The 18,698-nt window shown below is 40.9% G+C and overlaps 2 protein-coding genes across 2 annotated transcripts; one reads left to right on the top strand and one right to left on the bottom strand.

Moving 5' to 3' along the window:
• Positions 1–319: 319 nt before the first annotated feature.
• HAUS1 (HAUS augmin like complex subunit 1) lies at positions 320–9,580 on the bottom strand. Its single transcript, XM_079783822.1, has 10 exons — positions 9,493–9,580; positions 8,432–8,680; positions 7,417–7,591; positions 6,660–6,795; positions 5,352–5,486; positions 4,195–4,318; positions 3,737–3,802; positions 1,580–1,651; positions 1,311–1,358; positions 320–517 (listed from the first exon to the last, which is right to left on the bottom strand). Exons 2-10 carry the CDS (start codon positions 8,459–8,461, stop codon positions 467–469), a joined length of 837 nt encoding a protein of 278 aa, XP_079639948.1. The 5' UTR covers positions 8,462–8,680; positions 9,493–9,580; the 3' UTR covers positions 320–466.
• A 298-nt stretch (positions 9,581–9,878) lies between these two features.
• Positions 9,879–18,009, top strand: ATP5F1A (ATP synthase F1 subunit alpha). Its single transcript, XM_079784479.1, has 12 exons — positions 9,879–10,016; positions 11,268–11,346; positions 12,223–12,392; positions 14,228–14,401; positions 14,501–14,667; positions 14,871–15,019; positions 15,356–15,507; positions 15,609–15,833; positions 16,558–16,665; positions 16,790–16,934; positions 17,522–17,672; positions 17,787–18,009. Exons 1-12 carry the CDS (start codon positions 9,957–9,959, stop codon positions 17,866–17,868), a joined length of 1,662 nt encoding a protein of 553 aa, XP_079640605.1. The 5' UTR covers positions 9,879–9,956; the 3' UTR covers positions 17,869–18,009.
• Positions 18,010–18,698: the final 689 nt, after the last annotated feature.

Genomic DNA, 18,698 nt, shown 5'->3' with positions numbered 1-18,698 from the left:
GTAGGCAGGTGAGCTGATCAGAAAGCAAACCCCTGGAGAGGGAAGAAAAATATCTGGAGTTAGAGAACCTTTCCTTTTCGCTTAACTGACCTAATGAGTGACTACATGATAACTGTCATCGTATTCATTTAATAGAACCACTGAAGGACACTGAACCACCAATAATATAGAAAACCAACATTTTTATTCTGAAAACTATGTATTTGGGCACAAAAATGCAATACATAGCAGAAACCACTATCCTATCAATAGTGACATTATCTCAGCTAAGAACACAGACATTAAGTTATCAAGGAATGCCAAGAGGAAACAAAGTCCTTTTAAATATATATATTTTTATTTTATTTTTTCCATCATCATTTATTCCCCCCTATGTATTTTATTACTCTTAAGGTATTTTTCATCTTAAGATTAAAGTCCTATTTAATTTACTTTCTTCGGGAGCACCAAGTTTATTTGGCTCTGGTCACAGTTCCATCATTTCTACTTCCTTTGTGAGTTCAGCTTCAATGGTAGCCTAAAGGAAGAAAGAAACACCTAAAATACTATAAAGAAGGACATAAACAGGTGCTCTAACTTCTACCCCTATTTAAAATAAGGGAAATACAAAAAAAAACATTAAAACAAAAATTAAAAACATTATAAATATTAAATATGCTTTTAGACATTCCCTTTTACATCTCTCCCCTTTTCCAAACCCCACAAGTTTTCAGACTCTTGATTGTAATCAACATCTAAAGAGGGGGAAAAAGCCTTAGAGAGATGATTTAGTATAATGATACAGGAGTAGATTTTCCTGATCTTTACTCCTTAAACAATGTACTTCTGTAATTGCAACTTTCCGTAACAGCAACTTTCCGTGGTCTCCTACAGAACCCCCCTCTTTATACTACAGGCCCTTTACATCATAAGCCAATTGGCCTTCTTCAGTCCTATCTTCCACTGAATACTCCCAGGCAGCTGGACTTCATCATTTCCCTAAGCTTGGAAAAGCCCTCCATTTTTGGCTCTTGAGCATTGGCCAATTCCTTTTGCCTAGAATATTCTGTGTCTCATTCACCCACCCCTTCTACTGAAGACAATCTAAGCAAGAATTTTAAAGACATAAAAGACCACTATGTATTCTTTTTGTGGAAAAGAACATATATACATATGCCAAAAGTATTAAAAGATGCATGAGAATGATACACAGCAACTTTGGGTCTATGGTTTAGCTTTGAGGAGGAAGAAAGAAGGATGAAGGGAGCTTTAGCTAGATCAGCATTTATTTTATTTCTTTTTTAAAAGCTGAAGAAAAAAACGAAACTTACTAATTCTCGCTTTGCTTCTTCAATTTTCACCTGAGCAAGAGATGGATCCTTTTAATGGAAAACAAAATAAGGAAAGGTTATATTACCTCAATTAGGGCTCAAGGGGAAAAAAATGCAATGATCCTTTCAAAAGTCAAAAATCTTAGAGGGTATACCCATTGAAATTCAGCTTGAACTTTAAATCCTTAAGTATGGATTCACTATTTTCATGATCATTTAGTGCATACTAAAAAAGACATCTGCTTTTTTTAATTCATAAAAATGATTACCGGCATTAAATCTAAATAGGACTCCAATTTTTTCTTCAAAGGTATAGTCTGTTGTTTTAGTTCTTCCAGTTTCTGGGGATGAAAAAAAAAACAGAGTCATAGAGTAATAGAGATATTCACAATTAAATACTGCTCATTTCTGAAGTAAAACATAGTAAAGCATTAACACTAGGAATTTAAAATAACGGATCAAATAAAGAGCTTCAAAGATAAACAGATAAACTCACTTCTAATGGAAACAGTCTTTACAAGATGCTTAAAATAGAAAAGTTTTACTCCCATTTACTAAAAACAGGATCTAAGTATGCTGTCTAGGAACCCAAAATAATGTGATTAAGAGGAACTGAAATGTAAGGGAACAATTAGAATCTCAAATACATATTTATGAATTGTCAACTTTAGATTCCAAAAATCAAAGTATAAAAAAAATCTTAAGAATAATAAAATATATATGGGGGATAAATGGTGATGGAAAAACAATGAAATAATCCTATATAATAAAAGGCCAGCCACCATAAGCGTAATGACTGGAATGACCAGAGACCAGAACCACCACGGCCCCTCGCTGGGCTGGCCCTGCCCCCAAGCAAGCAGTTAGGGGCCATCAGGCAGGCAGGCAAGTGGTTAGGGTAGGCAAGCCAGCGGTTAGGGGTGATCAGGTAGGCAGATGGCCCCTTGCTGGGCTGGCCCTGCCCCCAAGCAAGTGGTTAGGGGCGATCAGGTAGGCAGGCAGAGTGGTTAGGGATGATCAGCAGGCAGACCAATGGTTAGGGGTGATCAGGTAGGCAGGCAAGTGGTTAGGGGCAATGAGGTAGGCAGGCCAGCGGTTAGAGGCAATCAGGTAGGCAGACGGCCCCTCCCTGGGCTGGCTCCGCCGCTAAGCAAGCAGTTAGGGGAGATCAAGCAGGCAGGCAGAGTGGTTATGGGCGATCAGGTAGGCAGACCAGTGATTAGGGGTGATCAAGTAGGCAGGCAAGTGGTTAGGGGCAATCAGGTAGGCAGACAACCTCTCGCAGGGCTGGCCCCACCCCCCAGCAAAGAAAGAGGAAGGCCCAGGCCACTGGCTATGACTCTGTGGCAGGTGTGTGGCCGGCCAGCGATCGCCCCACAGAGTGAAGCCCAGACCAGCCAAGCCATCGCACCCCACACCTGTCGCCTGCAGAGGGAGGCCACCAGTGGGCAGGGGAGCGGGGGCAGTGTTGCACAGATGGCAAGCAGTGGCAGCGGCGGGGGTGGGGCCAGCTGCCTGCAGCTGATGAAAGGAAGGCCCAGATAGGCCCTGATCTCAGGCCAGGCCTAGGGACCCTACCCGAGGGATCCCAGATTGTGAGAGGGTGCGGGCCGAGCCGAGCCGAGGGACCCGCCCCCCCCACCCCTGAGTGCACGAATTTTCATTAAAATAGAAAAGTTTATGAATTGTCAACTTTAGATTCCAAAAGAGCCCTAGCCGGTTTTGCTCAATGGTTAGAGTGTTGGCTGAAGACTGATGAGTCTTGGGTTCAAGTCTGGTTGAGGGCATGTACCTCAGTTGCAGGCTCGATTCCCGGCCACAGTCGGGGCATGTTCGAGAGGCAACCAGTCGATGTGTCTCTCTCACAGCAATGTTTCTCTCTCTCTGTCTCTTGCCCTCCCTTCCATTTTCTCTAAAAAAATCAATTGGAAAAAATATCCTAGGTGAGGATTAACAAACAAACAAACAAACAAACAAAACACACAGAGTAATAAAATAACACAAAGTCCTTATTATTTCCTTTTCCCACCAAAACAGATAAAATCTTTATAAAACCTAAAAACCCAGAATTACATTCTGCAGTTTTGGGGCCTGCGTTTTTACTGTACTTTGAAAGAGAAGAAGGAGGAAGACCTAGATGGTTAGCACCTAGTTCCTCAATAAATTTAATATATTAAAACAATAGTGTATAACTGACTCCAGCAAAGAGTTTCTAGCATACAGTAATAAAGAAAACTAAACTAATGTGAGGATATATACAGCTAAACAAGGAATAAAGATATAAATACTGATGAACATCAAGTACAGAGATAAAGGAAAAGCAATCAGGTTAACAGTGAATAAAGCTCTATAAAAAGAAACAAGTGAAAAAGCAGATTGTGCACTAAGATTTTAAAGAAAGTTAAACCGGGTTAAACTAAGCTCACCTCTGAAAGTTCTACTAGTGACTGATGAGACAGAGAAGCCTCCATGCCTCTGGCCGATAGTTTCTCCTACGGATACAAAAAAGGGGGGTTCAGTTAAGACAATTATTTTCTAAGTGATCATCATTAAATGCTTCAACATATAACCCAGTAAAGAGAAGCTACAAATCACAGATGAAACATGCATCTAAGCACTTTTATGTAGCATGTCAATCTTTCCAGAGCCACAGATTTGTGGTAGGATGGGCACAGTGCTTCTTAAGATCCTGAGCTTCGGGGCCTGGCTGCCTGCATGGGAATCTGGATCTACTGATAAGCAGCTCTGAAACCTTGGGCAGTTACCGATTTTCTCTGTAGTTCCCTTGTCTGTAAAAAAGGATTGCTAATACTGCCTAGTTGTGAAGATGAAGGTCAAAAAGAAGTATGAAGAGGCCTAACCTTTTTCAGTCCTTCATACATACCTCTAAAGCTCTGATTCCAAATCTGGACTCCTCTGACTTGGCTTTTAGGAAGTCCATGTTCTGAAGACGATTGCTAACTTTGGCCCTTTCTGTAGACAGCTGCAACTCTGTCTTCTTGAGATCCCTTTAAAAAGTAAAATTGAAACATTTTTTTCTCCTCAGTGAAATTATTATTTTTAAAAAAAGCTCTATTACTTTTTGGATTCAATGCTGAATTAGACAAGAATACATAACATAGTTGTTGGATTTTCTACCATAAAATTTATATCCCAGACTAATTAACAGGCATTCTTTTAGGTCATCCTCCCCTTGATGTTGACATCTGGGGCTTTTCTCAAGAAATATGAAATAATTTTAAGGTTAATTTATGCCAATTATTCTTAGAGAAAGTAAATTGCTGCTTAAAAAAGTGACTAAAAATACCATAAAGCTGCCCAGCTGGCGTGGCTCAGTGGTTGAGCATCAACCTATGAACCAGGAGTCATGGTTCGATTCCCGGGTTCAGGGCTCGATGCCCAGGTTGCAGGCTTGATCCCCAGTGGGGATCAATGATCAATGATTCTCTCTCTTCATTGATGTTTCTATCTCTCTCCCTCTCTTTTCCTCTCTGAAATCATTTAAAAAATACCCTAAAGCCAATTTGAATTATGGAGGTCCCAAAAGGCCTCTCTCCTACATGTGACATAACACAGTGCCTTGCATATACACTGTCAATATTTATTGATTAAATTTACACACTGCCACTTTATGTGTGCATAAGCATATTCCTGATCTGCAGCATCTAATCTCTGGGACAACAGGGACCTAAAAAAGGCCCAGAGCATCAAGAGAGATAGTAGAGAACTACCATAAATTAAAAAAAAAAAAAGTGCAACAAAATATAATGCACTTTAAGTTGCCCTATAGTTTATAAAAAAAAAGAAAAGAAAGTTCACAAGTTCACATACATTTAAAAAATGAACAAACCCAGGTTATTTGTAAAAAAGAAGGAAAAACTGTATTAAGTAAAAGGTGAAAGTCTATGCCCAACCTCCATTCAAGTCATTTTCTACTTTAAAAAACATTTTATGGACCCCATTTCTTAAAAACTAAATATGATAAAGTCCTATTATTGCCTTTTAATAAAAATTGTCACCATTTCCAATTCAGTTACTTACTCTCGCAGACATTTTTCTAATACTAAACTTGCAGTTAATTTTTTTTCAAGTTTTGCCAATTCAAGCTTGAGTTCTTCATTTTTGGATTTGGTACGAAAAAGATCAGAGGTCAAATCATTCACTGCAGAAAGAAAACTAAAAAAAAAAAAAAAAAAAAAAAAAAAAAAAAATCTGGTCACATAAATGGACATCAAGGACAATAATTACAATTATTCCTCATTTATAACAATGACTTGACCTCTATGTAGATTCTTCCATAACCACACTGTTTTGTACCTCTATGGATTTTGTACCTGCTGTTCTCATTGCCTGCAAAGCCTTTCTTCACCTGGCAAATTTCCTTGTCTTTCAAAACGCAAATAAGATGGACTCCCATCCTGGAATTCACTTCCCTTTTCTCTGTGCCCAAGCTATAGCTTGCACATTCCTGTTATGTTACAGCTGTGACACTTGGTGTTATACTTTTACATGAGCCTCCCTTATTTGACCACGAGCAGAGATTGTTCTTGACTGCAATTACTATCCTATTCATCTCTGCTTCTCCAATGCTATGTATATGTGTATAAATGGCATATAACCAGTATTTAGCCTCTACTAAATGGACTTAAGTCTAGATGTCTGCTGCCATACAATATACGTTTTTATTCCTGAAACACTACTCTTGAGCATATATATATATTCCAAGCCCTTATATTGACAGTGAAGCAGAACAGCTGTACAGTTCTCCGTAAGTTATAGTTGTCGTCCTAGCTAAGATATGGCCACTAGTGATATTCATATAGACTTGGGAGTCAGACAGGGTTGGAACCTCAACTCTGCCATTTACTAGCTCAGAGAAGTTATTTAACACCCCTCCTGAACTTCAGTTTCCTCTTGGGGTTAATGGAAGAATAATACAGGTGAAATGCCTGTAACAAAGAATAAAGGTCCTTAAACTACTCTACCCGTAGGGTAGGAACATAACCAAAATTCAGTATGCTCAACCAGATGATTTAGCTACGACTTTTCTCATTGTATACTTATAAGGAACAATGTAAGTGATACCTAATACCTTTTCAAATATACATGCAAATCAAACTTCAAAAACCTGATCCTGGAAGGAGAAAACACTAAAATTTAACCAATACTAAGTTTACCTGAATGAATTACACATACTCACTAGCAATGATAAAGAGTTAATTAAATTCAGTGTTTGGGCACTTAGTGTTCATTTCCCACACAGAATTACACTGAGTGTTTAAACAGTCTTTTAGGTCAAGACCTTATAACATATATGATTACAGAAATGAAAACTATCGTAAAAATTACCTAGATACTGAGGTATCCTTTACTTCAAGGGCCACTGCACTGTCAACCAACGCGTTCAGATACCTAGAACCAGTGCTGGAGAGACTGGCAGGGGAGAAATTCACACTCTCCATGAGAAGGTCTTGAAGATGCTTGGCTGAAAAGATAAAATAATTCTAGATGTCTGTTTTGTTTTATTTTTAATTTTTAACAGTTTAACTGAAATCTTTCACATATCATACAATGCACCCACCTACAGTATACATACCTGTAATTCAATGGCTTTTAGTATATTAAGAGTGGCATACCCATCAATACAGTCAATTTCAGAACATTTGCATCACCCCAAAAGAAACCCCAATTCTTAGTAATCATCATTTTCCAATTCCCAACCCACGAAGCCCTAGCAACCACTAATATGTGTTTTGTCTCTACTCATTTGTCTACTATGGACATTTCATGTAAATGGTATATCAGCCTTGGCCAGTGGGGAGCATCCTCCCATACACCGAAAAGTCTCGGGTTTAATTCCGGGTCAGGGCACATGCCCAGGTTGTGGGTTCCATCCCCAGTCAAGGTGTGTATGGGAGACAACCAATCGATGTTTCTCTCTCACATAGATGTTTCTTTCTCTCTCTCCCTCTCCCTTCCTCTCTAAAAACAAACAAGAGAATCCTAAAGACTTTTCTACACTCAATTACTCTTGTACACTTTAGTGTTATAAAATTTGGTTCCTTCTGGTTATTATCTCATTCAAAAACTCTGGAATTAATCTCACCTTCTGATTCATATTCACTTGCTTTCTGTTTCAAGTCCTCTATTACCAGGTGGCCATCCCTGTCCCGGACCCTGTTGCGTTCTGAAAGGTGATGTAAAATCTCTGTGGTCCGGGCATTGACCTCATATTGTGGAATAGGATGATCTCCAAATATCTTTTTCAACCACGCAGCAACCTAACCATGAAAAGGAAGGCAAATACTTTAAGTCTTGTTTACTGCAATGGCACAAAGGAAGTAATACAAGTAAGCGATCAGAAGCAAACAAAATGCTTTCTATGAATAGTCTGAAGTCCTACTTACTTCACATCCTAACTTGTCTTTAAGAAGATGCATACCAGATGTCAGGAAATAAGTGAGGAATCACAAGGAACAAAATGACCAGAAAACAATCCATCCATTCCCAAAGGAACAAAAGCGGCATATAGGCTAGTAACTTGCACCACTCAAATAATTTAAGAGATCAATATGCATGTGCTAACTAAAGCATTAGTACCCATGCAAACTCTGAAAGAAGAGTAGTCCACAATACACAAGCCCCACAGAGGCTCGTAGGGCTGGGAGGTGGGACACGGAGGCAGGTCAGGAGTGTGTAAGGACAAAAAAAGACCTTTCCTTTTCTTTGCTATGGCCTTCCACAATTTATGAGAGAGTACCTGGTGATTAAACCCCAAGATTGTTGGCTCTTCTGATTCAAACAGCGCCTCGGTTCAGACTATGGGACAAGATAAGCTACTCTCAAGGCTACATTCTTGCATCCCCCTTCAGTCGGCTGGGAGGGATTTTGTACCAGGGGGCTCCTCAACTCCCCTTCAAGCACAAGACTAAGCAGGGGAAGGGAGGGAAAAGCCCTTTCCAGGGCGGTCCAAGTAGAAAGGGGAATCAAAGAACTCGAAGGCGGACTAAAGATGGGCCCCCGGACTAGGTAAGCAAACCTAGCGGGAGATCTGCCCTGCGGCCGGGTGTGTCAAAGACTCCGCTTCTAGGACGCGGCCAATGCCGGCTCCCGCCCCTCACCTGCGCCTCTTTCTCCCCCGGCGCTTCCATAGCGGCTGCTCCCGCCACTTGTGGAGTAGCTCCCCGCCGGAGAATTGCCGGGCTTGCTCTGAAGGCCCCGCCCACACGCCGTGGGTCCAGCCCCTTAGGGGCCCGGGACTTCTGGGAGTTGTAGTTTTCACTCGGACTGCAGGCTGCTGCAAGGCTCCAGCACTGCACGCCTCTCCCTGCTGGCCACCTCGCCTCGCCCTCCGCCCTCCATGGTATAATCTACAGGACGAGAATAGAATCGCATAGAGCCACGTGGTGTTTTCTCATATTTTGATCATTAACTTGAATTGCTTGTCTTAAGAAAATACCTGAAACTTGTTTTTTGGATAGCAGATGTTTGTGTGCACTAGATTAAATTTTTTATTTTACCCCGGCATTATAAACTGCAGCAACCTTAGTCTTATCCATTAGTCTCCACTACCAAAGAGCTAAATGTGCTAGAGACTTTTAAAATAAATAGCTGACAGCCCTGGCCGGTGTGGCTCAGTTGTTTGGAGCGTCCTTCCTTACCAGAAGATGGCAGGTTCCATTCCAATCAGGGCATATACCAGTTACCGGGCCGGTGGGGCACATACAAAAGGCAGCCAATCGATGTTTCTCTCCCCCCACCCTCTATAAAAATCAATGGGAACATATCCCTGGGTGAGGATTAAAAAAATAAATAAGATAAAATAAAATTGTTGACAGCATTCAACTGCTAGCGCTGCCACTCAGCTACTCTTCCATGGAAAGTTCTCTCCCCCCCCTCCATGATTGTAGTTAACACTGTGAGTGATTCTTGATACTGCTCCTGCCATGTATACTTTTCCATGGGATTTCTTATTTTTGTTCATTGTTACAGGAACCCTGTAAATTAGACACACACTATTTTACATATTTCCACATTAAAACCACACGCACATAGGCCTCCCCTGAGCTTGTCAAGTTCAGTATGTGGCCCCTCTTTCGTCCACGGGTGCTTGTCAAAATTCAGAGCCCCAAATTTTTGACACAGAGGGTCTGGGGTGGGGCCCCATTGATCTGAGAATCACCTCTTTCTGCAGAAAACTGTTTCGTAGCGACAGCCTCAGACCTGACACCTCCAACCAGCCTCACGGTCAACCTGCCTGCCGCGCCCTCAGACGGGGTGTCACCATCACCTGTGACCGGAACGGGGCCAGGGAACTGCTTCCTGACTGGTTCCGCTACCCACGTGGTCGCCCCGGGCAGGCACAAGGTTAACTGCAAAGACCAAAGTAAACGTGTAAGCAATGCCTGCGCGGAAGCTGGCAAAGGTCTAACCATTCATTTTGAAATTTACATCTAAAAAATAATACCTAAAAAAAGTAACCACCCCCACCTCGCGAAAGGCAGATTTGCTTCCGGGAGGTGAAAGCGAGGGGCGGTACTTCCGGGTCAGGTGGGCTGGCTGCCTTGACCTTCCTCGCCGCTCAGCCATTTTGTCCCAGTCAGTCCGAGGCTGCGGCTGCAGAGGAACCTCCGAGGAGCTGCAAAGATGCTGTCCGTGCGCGTCGCCGCGGCCGTAGCCCGCGCCCTCCCTCGGCGGGCCGGGCTGGTGAGCTCAGGGCACCGGCGGGAGGAGGTGGCCCGTGCGCGCGGCAGCGGGTGATGGTGGGGCGCTGGCTCGGGAGCTCTTGCTGCAAGGAGGGTGAGGGGCTGTGGCAGGCGCCGCCATCTTGCACTGCTGGCTGCTCCTGCCGGGCCCGGCTGGGCAGGAGGGCGGCGGAAAGGCCCTTGTGTTCGCCATCCGTGCGAGATGGTGCAGAGTGGTGCAGGGGGAACAGTGACCTTGGTGCTGTCCAGGGGTGGGGCCTCTGGAGGATTCCCTTCTTGGGTTGAGAGCGGCTCGCGAGGGGCCTTGGGGGAAGGTCAGGGCCTGGGCGCTAGCTGTCCGAAGCCTGGGCGGAAACGGGGTGGCCGGGCCCCGCTGGTTCTCCGGGACTCCCTCGCTGAAGGTCAGAGCGAGCTGCGAACGCCCGGCCTGTGAAGGTCAGCGGGCCCCGGCATTGCACTCTGCCCGGAGGTCAGTGCAGAGGGGAGCGGTAAAGGAAGGGGGTTTTCTGAGTACGTGGGTGGGCGACCTCTTAGTGCTGAATGCTGAAAGGATTGTGAACACCCAGCACAACCCAGTTCCTGTGGCCGGTACCGTGACGGCCGGGAAGCCGGCTTCTGCATTGTCCCAGGCCAGCAGGAGAGCTTGCTTTGTGGTACTTGGACAGGTTTTAAGATTCCGTCCTTGGGGAATTGTTAGACAGTGATTGAGGACGCGAGGAAAATAGAACATAGGTTGGGAAATACCTGTAAAGGTCAGTGCCCTTCATTACTTCTCTCTCGAACATAACCTGTACCTAAATCCTATGTAAGCGCTTTTACATTTACTTATTTTTTCCATCTTTAAAAGTAGTCTCAACTTGAAGGGTGAAATAGACATACTGCCCTAACACAACCGCTGGTAGCATAGTGTCTAATCAAATGTCAACATTGACAGTTTTTTGTTTTCTTGATTAAAAACAAGTATTTTTTTTTTTATTGATTTCATAGAGGAAGGGAGAGAGAGAAGCATTGATCGGCTGCCTCCTGCACACCCCACACTGGGAACCAAGCCCACAGCCCAGGCGTGTGCCCTGACTAGGAATCCAACTGTGACCTCCTGGTTCTTAGCTCGATGCACAGCCATTAAGCCACGCTGGCGAGTATAATTAATATCTTAGTAGATAACTTGATCAAACTAAGCTTGCATTCAAGCTAGCCAGTTTTATAAAGGCCTTTTTAAAAATCAGATTTTAAAAATATATTTTTGCCCTAGGTCTCCAAAAATGCTTTGGGATCATCCTTCATTGCTACAAGGAATCTCCATGCCTCTAACACACTTCTTCAGAAGACTGGTGAGTCATTATTTCTAAATCTACACCACACTTACTACCTTCTCATTAAATGAAAGATACGTTACATAGTTGTTGCAGGCTTTTTTTCCCTACTTGTTAATTTTTTCTCTCAATTTTAGTTACTGCGGAACTCCAGATTTTTTTTTCTTTTTCTAAATATATTTTTATTGATTTCAGAGAGGAAGGGAGAGAGAGAGAGAAACATCGATGAGAGAGAATCCTTTATCGGCTGCTTCCTGCACACCCCCTATCGGGGATCAAGCTGAAACCTGTGCATGTGCCCTGACATGGATGGATTGAACTGTGACCTCCTGGTTCATAGGTCAGCCACACCTGCCTGGCCGAACCTCAGATTCTTAACCCACAATGTGCCATTTACTATGTTGGTAGGTTTGCTTGTTCTAGTGAAATGAACTACAGTTTTATATATTTCTCTTTTGATGTTAGTACAGCTTCTTCTGATAATGTCCCGTTGGGTGGAAACAGAATGTGCACATGTCAGGTGGTGGACACACTTTCTGATCTATGAAGGATTTTTTTTCCTCTCCTAAAAAAAATTACAAAAAGTAGGCAGTTTTTACCTCTTACGTTTTTCAAAGGCAATAGCTGCTAATCTATGAATTTGCCCTTGCAAGTTTATTTTAAGGATATTTTAATTTTATTAGTTTTTTATCTGTCTTGTGGAGTTTTCTCTGAATCACTTGGGTTCTTTTTCATAGGTCTCAAGCTTTTTTGAATAGAACTATATATATTGCATTTTGGGGTATAATTTGATCATTGTGATCACAAAACTATATTATTCATGTTGTTATGCAAATAGGTTTTGAAAAGAAACTGGGGCCAGATTATTATTTGTAATGGAATTACTCTCAATAGGCACTGCCGAGATGTCCTCTATTCTTGAAGAGCGAATTCTTGGAGCTGATACCTCTGTTGACCTTGAAGAGACTGGGCGTGTCTTAAGTATTGGTGATGGTATTGCCAGAGTACATGGGCTGAGGAATGTTCAAGCAGAAGAAATGGTAGAGTTTTCTTCAGGCTTAAAGGTAAATTATAAAATAGTATTTTGCTGTTTTAGGGTTGTTGTCTTCATTTAGTTATTGATTTAGTAAATCAGATTATGTCATTTTTCCCCCTTAATTTTTAATTAATTTTTTTTAACTTTAAATCTCAATCTGCCTCAGGGTTTTTGTGGTCAATGTCATAGATTGTGAAAATAAATTTAAGGGTTTTTACTCTAGAAACTGATTTACACATAAGTTGTAGCCATTAGCTCCTAAATATATAGTTTAGTAAAACCCAAATTCTAAGAAGTTCAAGTCTGTTCTTTGTAGCTGTGAAGATCATCTTATATAAAAGCATTTGCTAACTTTAATTAAACTCATTTAATTAAATTAATAAATTCATTTCTGGTGGAAAGTTCAAAGTCACTGACTTTGTATTTCTAGTAAGAATAGATCTATTGGTGAGAGGTGAGTTGCTGGTGTCGCTATGATAAGTTCTCTGAGGATATAAGCCCACTTCTTTCTACTAGGTTAAGCCTAGTTGGCCAGTCCGGTGAGAATTAAAAGTTGTAGGAATCATAGTTCTCTGCGGAAAGCAGAGCCTGATGTCTAGATACCAGGGGCAGTAGTACACACATAGGGGAAAGGATCGTCTTGGTCCTTTTGCTAGTATGGAAAAAGCCACCTCATGTACAAGACGAATTGTAGGGCCAAAAATTTTATCAATGTCTAAAATGTAACCTCTTTTATCTTCAGTGTGTGTATCTTATATGTCTTTGAAAGCTTAGGCTGAAATTAATGAGCTCTCGAGCCTCCTTTTAGCTTTTAAGAGTCTTAGCCCATACCGTCAATAGAACTTTCTGCAATGACAGAAATATTCGATGTCTGCGCTGTTTAATATGGTAACTAGTGTATGTATGAGACCCTTGAGCATGTAAAAGGTAGCTGGTGTGACCTAAGGGACCACATTTAAAAATTTAAGAAGCCACATGTGGTTAGTGACTTATATTGAAATCAGATTTAGACTGAAGATTCAGTACCTCCAATAATATTCTACGATATTCCTCTATATTCTAGGCTCAACCTAGTAGAAAGAAGTGGATATAGATCATCAGAGAGCTTATGATAGCTATACCAGATATTACATTACTGATCAGACTGAGTTCCTAGAATAGCCTTTTTGTTTTGATTTAGGGACTATAAAATTTTACCATTTTGAAATATGGTTGTAATGACAGATGATCCAGTACTGTTATGAAAGTTTTATCTTGATTGGGTAGCTTTTAATTTCACTTCCCATTAACCCGACAAGTAGAGGTTCTCATTAGATAATTAAACTGTTTATGGAGCTTCTTATAGATAAAAAAATGTAAATCAACTATGTCTTAAAATTTCCAATTGCATTTGATCACTATTTCATATTGATCACCCAGCTCAAAAACTATGGTCAAAGGAAATGCAGTAGAAAAATTTACCATGTTCAATTTCTTCCATGTGCTCTTTGAGGATGTGATAAGAAGCAAGTCCTTTTTTAAAATATTTATTTATTTATTTTTAGAGAGAGAAACATTAATTTGTTGTTCCACTTATTTATGCATTCATTGGTGGACTCCTGTATATGCCCTGTCCAGGGATCAAACCTGCAACCTTGACATAATTGGGTTGAGGCTCTTAACCAACTGAGCTATCTGGCCAAGGCGCTATTTTAAAAGTCTTCACCAAAGAAGATTGTTTATTGGAAAAATACTTAAGAGTAAACCAGATCTAAAGAACAATACTGCTTTTTTCCCCTATAGCTATTTTCATATCTTGTAGTGTTGGTATGTGGGGAGAAGAGCCACTCGGGGTTCATTGGTGTTCAATTGTCTTTTATGTAGGGTATGTCTCTGAACTTGGAACCTGACAATGTTGGTGTTGTCGTGTTTGGAAATGATAAACTAATTAAGGAAGGAGATGTTGTGAAGCGAACAGGAGCCATTGTGGATGTTCCTGTTGGTGAGGAGCTGTTGGGTCGTGTAGTAGATGCCCTTGGTAATGCCATTGATGGGAAGGTAGGTTTATCATTCATTAGATGTAGTTCCTTTTTGATGTGGTTGTAGTTTCTAACAAATATCAAGACTGATTGTTCTGGGGTTCCTTTTTATCAACAGGGTCCAATTGGTTCCAAGATCCGTAGGCGAGTTGGCCTGAAAGCCCCTGGGATCATTCCTCGAATCTCCGTGCGGGAACCAATGCAGACTGGCATTAAGGCTGTGGATAGCTTGGTGCCCATTGGTCGTGGTCAGCGTGAGCTGATTATTGGTGACCGACAGACTGGGTAAAGACTCAGTAGCTTGTTAAAAGTTCTAACTAAAATAGGCTCTATGAAAAAACTACTTTATAGAGTTGGAATGGTAAATGCTTTGGATATAACGGGGAGAATAAAATTTGATGTGTGGATTAGTTGTAGTAGTGAAATTTTAATTGGGGAATTTTTTGAAAAATTTAGTTAAGATTTATGTTTACTTTTGCTTTTTAAAGCAAAACATCAATTGCTATTGACACAATCATTAACCAGAAACGTTTCAATGATGGAACGGATGAAAAGAAGAAGCTGTACTGTATCTATGTTGCTATTGGTCAGAAGAGATCCACTGTTGCCCAGTTGGTGAAGAGACTTACAGATGCAGGTATTAAAGAACTTTAGTCCCATTGTTGTTACCAGGGAGTCCTATAGCTGCCAATCTTAGGATAGTGTCTACTTAATGAAGGCTCATTTTAATTACTCTCTAATGAACTCTATACTAATATAATCAATAAATAAAAGAAAAATAAATGTAAAAATTAGCACAAAACAATAGATTTTAAGGTTTTATTATTTTCTTTAAAGTAGAAGCTGTTTGACTCAGATTAATCTTAGTAGTAAATCACTCAGTAAAGCATTTAGATAATTTTTATTGCAGTAGCCTCTACTTTAGAAATCACAATATTAACAACCTTGTAAAACAAATCTGTGTTTTTCTCAGATGCCATGAAGTACACCATTGTGGTTTCCGCTACCGCTTCTGATGCTGCCCCGCTTCAGTACCTGGCTCCTTATTCTGGCTGTTCTATGGGGGAATATTTCAGGGATAATGGCAAACATGCTTTGATCATCTATGATGACTTATCCAAACAGGTCAAAATAAATGTATTTTTAGACTCTGTATGTTTGCACTATGTGACCAAATGTAGCTTCTGTCTAATAGGTGGATTTCTTAAACCTTTTCTGTACTATAGGCTGTTGCTTATCGTCAGATGTCTTTGCTGCTGCGCCGACCCCCTGGTCGTGAGGCCTATCCTGGTGATGTGTTCTACCTACACTCCCGTCTGCTAGAGAGAGCAGCCAAAATGAACGATTCTTTTGGTGGTGGCTCCTTGACTGCTTTACCAGTCATAGAAACACAAGCTGGTGATGTGTCTGCTTACATTCCAACGAATGTCATTTCCATCACTGACGGACAGGTATTATTCTTATGCTTAATATAAATGTAAAAGCTTAGGGTGATTCCAATGTATTGGTTGAGAATAGTAGTTCTGAACTGATTTTACTTTTTTATTATGGAAAATTTCAAATGTATGCAGAAGTAAAGGATAGTATAGCAAAACCCCATATATTTTCCCATATATCAATTTATAGTATAGAGTACTTTATTCTTGCTTCATTTATACCCCTGCTGTCCTTCCCCCTGCATAATTTTGAGCAAATCCCAGAGATCGTTTTCACTTCACCTGTATATAATAATAAAAGCGTGATAGGCTAATTAGACTGGACGGCCAAATGACCTTCCGGACGTCCTTCCTGACGAAGCTGCGGTGGTGAGGGGTTAGGGGCTATCAGGCAGTCAGGCAGAGTGGTTAGGAGCCAGCGGTCCTGGATTGCGAGAGGATGCAGGCCAGGCTGAGGGACCTCCTCTCCCCTGCCCCCCCCCGCATGGATTTCATGCACCAGGCCTCTCATATTTTAATAAAACGTTACCTTTTTTTCATGTCACGCACATCTCCCAATCTCAGCAATGAAATAAATAGGTTGATTTGGGTTGTGAAAGATTTGAGGAGCTATTTACCATAAGAGAGCATTTAGTATTCTTCCTCAGCGTTTTTGGGCTTCAGTTTTTGAGCACAGTATCTTAATTTTGAAATGTTGATTTCTAAGTTTGTTAGCATGTGCATTGTCCTTACATTGTAGATCTTCTTGGAAACAGAATTGTTCTACAAAGGTATTCGCCCTGCCATTAACGTTGGTTTGTCTGTGTCCCGTGTTGGATCTGCTGCTCAAACCAGGGCCATGAAGCAGGTAATTTGAATCACTTTTGGGGAGAGGTATCATTAGGTTAAAATCCAAGTGTATTTGTATAGTGCTCTGTGTCATTGAGTGAAGTATTTTTGTATCGTAGGAGTTAACCAATTCTATATTTCAGGTGGCAGGTACCATGAAGCTGGAATTGGCTCAGTATCGTGAGGTTGCTGCTTTTGCTCAGTTCGGTTCTGATCTTGATGCTGCCACTCAACAACTCTTGAGTCGTGGTGTACGTCTGACTGAATTGCTGAAGCAAGGACAGTATGGTGAGTTGCTCGCTTTATTTGGTCAAGTTCCTACTATGTGGGAATGTCACATAGCTTCCTACAAGCTGTAATGCATGCTGTTATCTCACCAGAGGTACTGCCTTTTGAATGCAATTAAATAAATTTGTTTATTTAATCAAAGTACAGACAGTCCTTATCATTTAAATGTAAATGCTACAGACTTAATAACCAGCAAAACTTACTAAATATGTTTAATACCTTTTGGAGAATTAAGACTTACTTGATGCTCCTCTCACCCCACTATATGAGTGTAGAATTTGGCCTATTTAAAAGAGTGTTGTTATGCATTTATCTTGTTATAAAAATTTAGCAAATTATTTATAACCAAAATAATTTAAACACTGCCAGGTGATAAACAGTGCTTGTGGAGAATGCCTTAATAGGACTTGCAAATATAAGAAAATCTCTATTTCCTGGGGAGGGAGGTGGGATGGAGTTTCTCACTGAGAACGTGAGAATAAGTGATATGAGGAAACTTGTTAATGGGGGGGAAAGTAACTTTCTCTGACTTTGGTAACATGGTATTTATTTGAACAACTCACTGGCATCCTTTTGTTTCTCTTCAGCTCCCATGGCTATTGAAGAGCAAGTGGCTGTTATTTATGCCGGTGTCAGAGGGTATCTTGATAAATTGGAGCCCAGCAAGATCACAAAGTTTGAGAGTGCTTTCTTGTCTCATGTTATCAGCCAACACCAAGCCCTGTTGGGCAGTATCAGGTATGAACACAATTGTATAAAGTCTTGCTAAAATTCTTTTGTATTTTGTAGTTAACTTAGTCATTGAATTTTTGTCCAGGTCAGAACTAATGATCTCCTTTTATTTCCAAACAGGACTGACGGAAAGATCTCAGAACAGTCAGATGCAAAGCTGAAAGAAGTTGTAACAAACTTCTTGGCTGGATTTGAAGCTTAAACTCCTATGGATTCACATCAAATACCAGTTTGGTTTTGTCATTGTTTCTTCTAGTAATCAGTTCCATTTGTAAAAGGTTTACTCTCATGCTCCAGATGTACAGAATCACCATAAAAATAAAGGTTCCATATTGCTTGGTGGTTTTCTGTAGTTTGAATGATTCCTTTAAAAGAACTGAGATTGCTTTGAGGAATTGGTAAGCATTGCTTCGTTGCTTATTTTATTTGACTGTTATCATTCTAAGTAGGCTTAAATAATTCACAGCTAAGTTCTTTGCAGATTCTAGAGTGCTTTGTATTGGGTTAAACAGAAATTCATTGACTTGGCAAATTGAATAACAGCTTACTCCTGCCCTTTGGTGTTTTCGGACCACAGCCTCTGCTTTACCAGGTTTTGGTCCCAGGGTCTCATCTGACTTTAGCTAGCTGGTCAGAACTCCTGCCAGGTTTATACCTCTTTCCTAGATGGGAGGGATCAGACTATGGGAAATGAAATAAAACATATTGTTATTGAGGATCAGAGAGTTCATTGAATTCTCTGGCAGACTCCATCATTGTCTCATCAATGAATACATGAGAAAGATCTCTCTTGAGGTGCTTTGAAATCTTCTTGGGGGAAGTAAAATATCCAAGAGGAACAGAAATTAGAGAACATAAGGATATATCATGTTATTAAGGGCTAGTTTGTGATAAAGTTGACAAGTTCTAGAAGTTCAAGAAGTGGGAAGACACTAAGGGCTGGAGAAAGGAGTAGTGATGAGCAGGAGGAAGCATGACCCATAGCCTGCAAAGCATGAGCTAAGATGGGGTGGCAGGACAGAGAAGAGCCTG

This window comes from Cnephaeus nilssonii (genome assembly GCF_951640355.1).
Source record: "Cnephaeus nilssonii genome assembly, chromosome: 11".
NCBI lineage: Eukaryota > Metazoa > Chordata > Mammalia > Chiroptera > Vespertilionidae > Cnephaeus > Cnephaeus nilssonii.
Note: the sequence above shows the minus strand (reverse complement) of the source record. Positions and strands in the feature narration are given on the sequence as shown.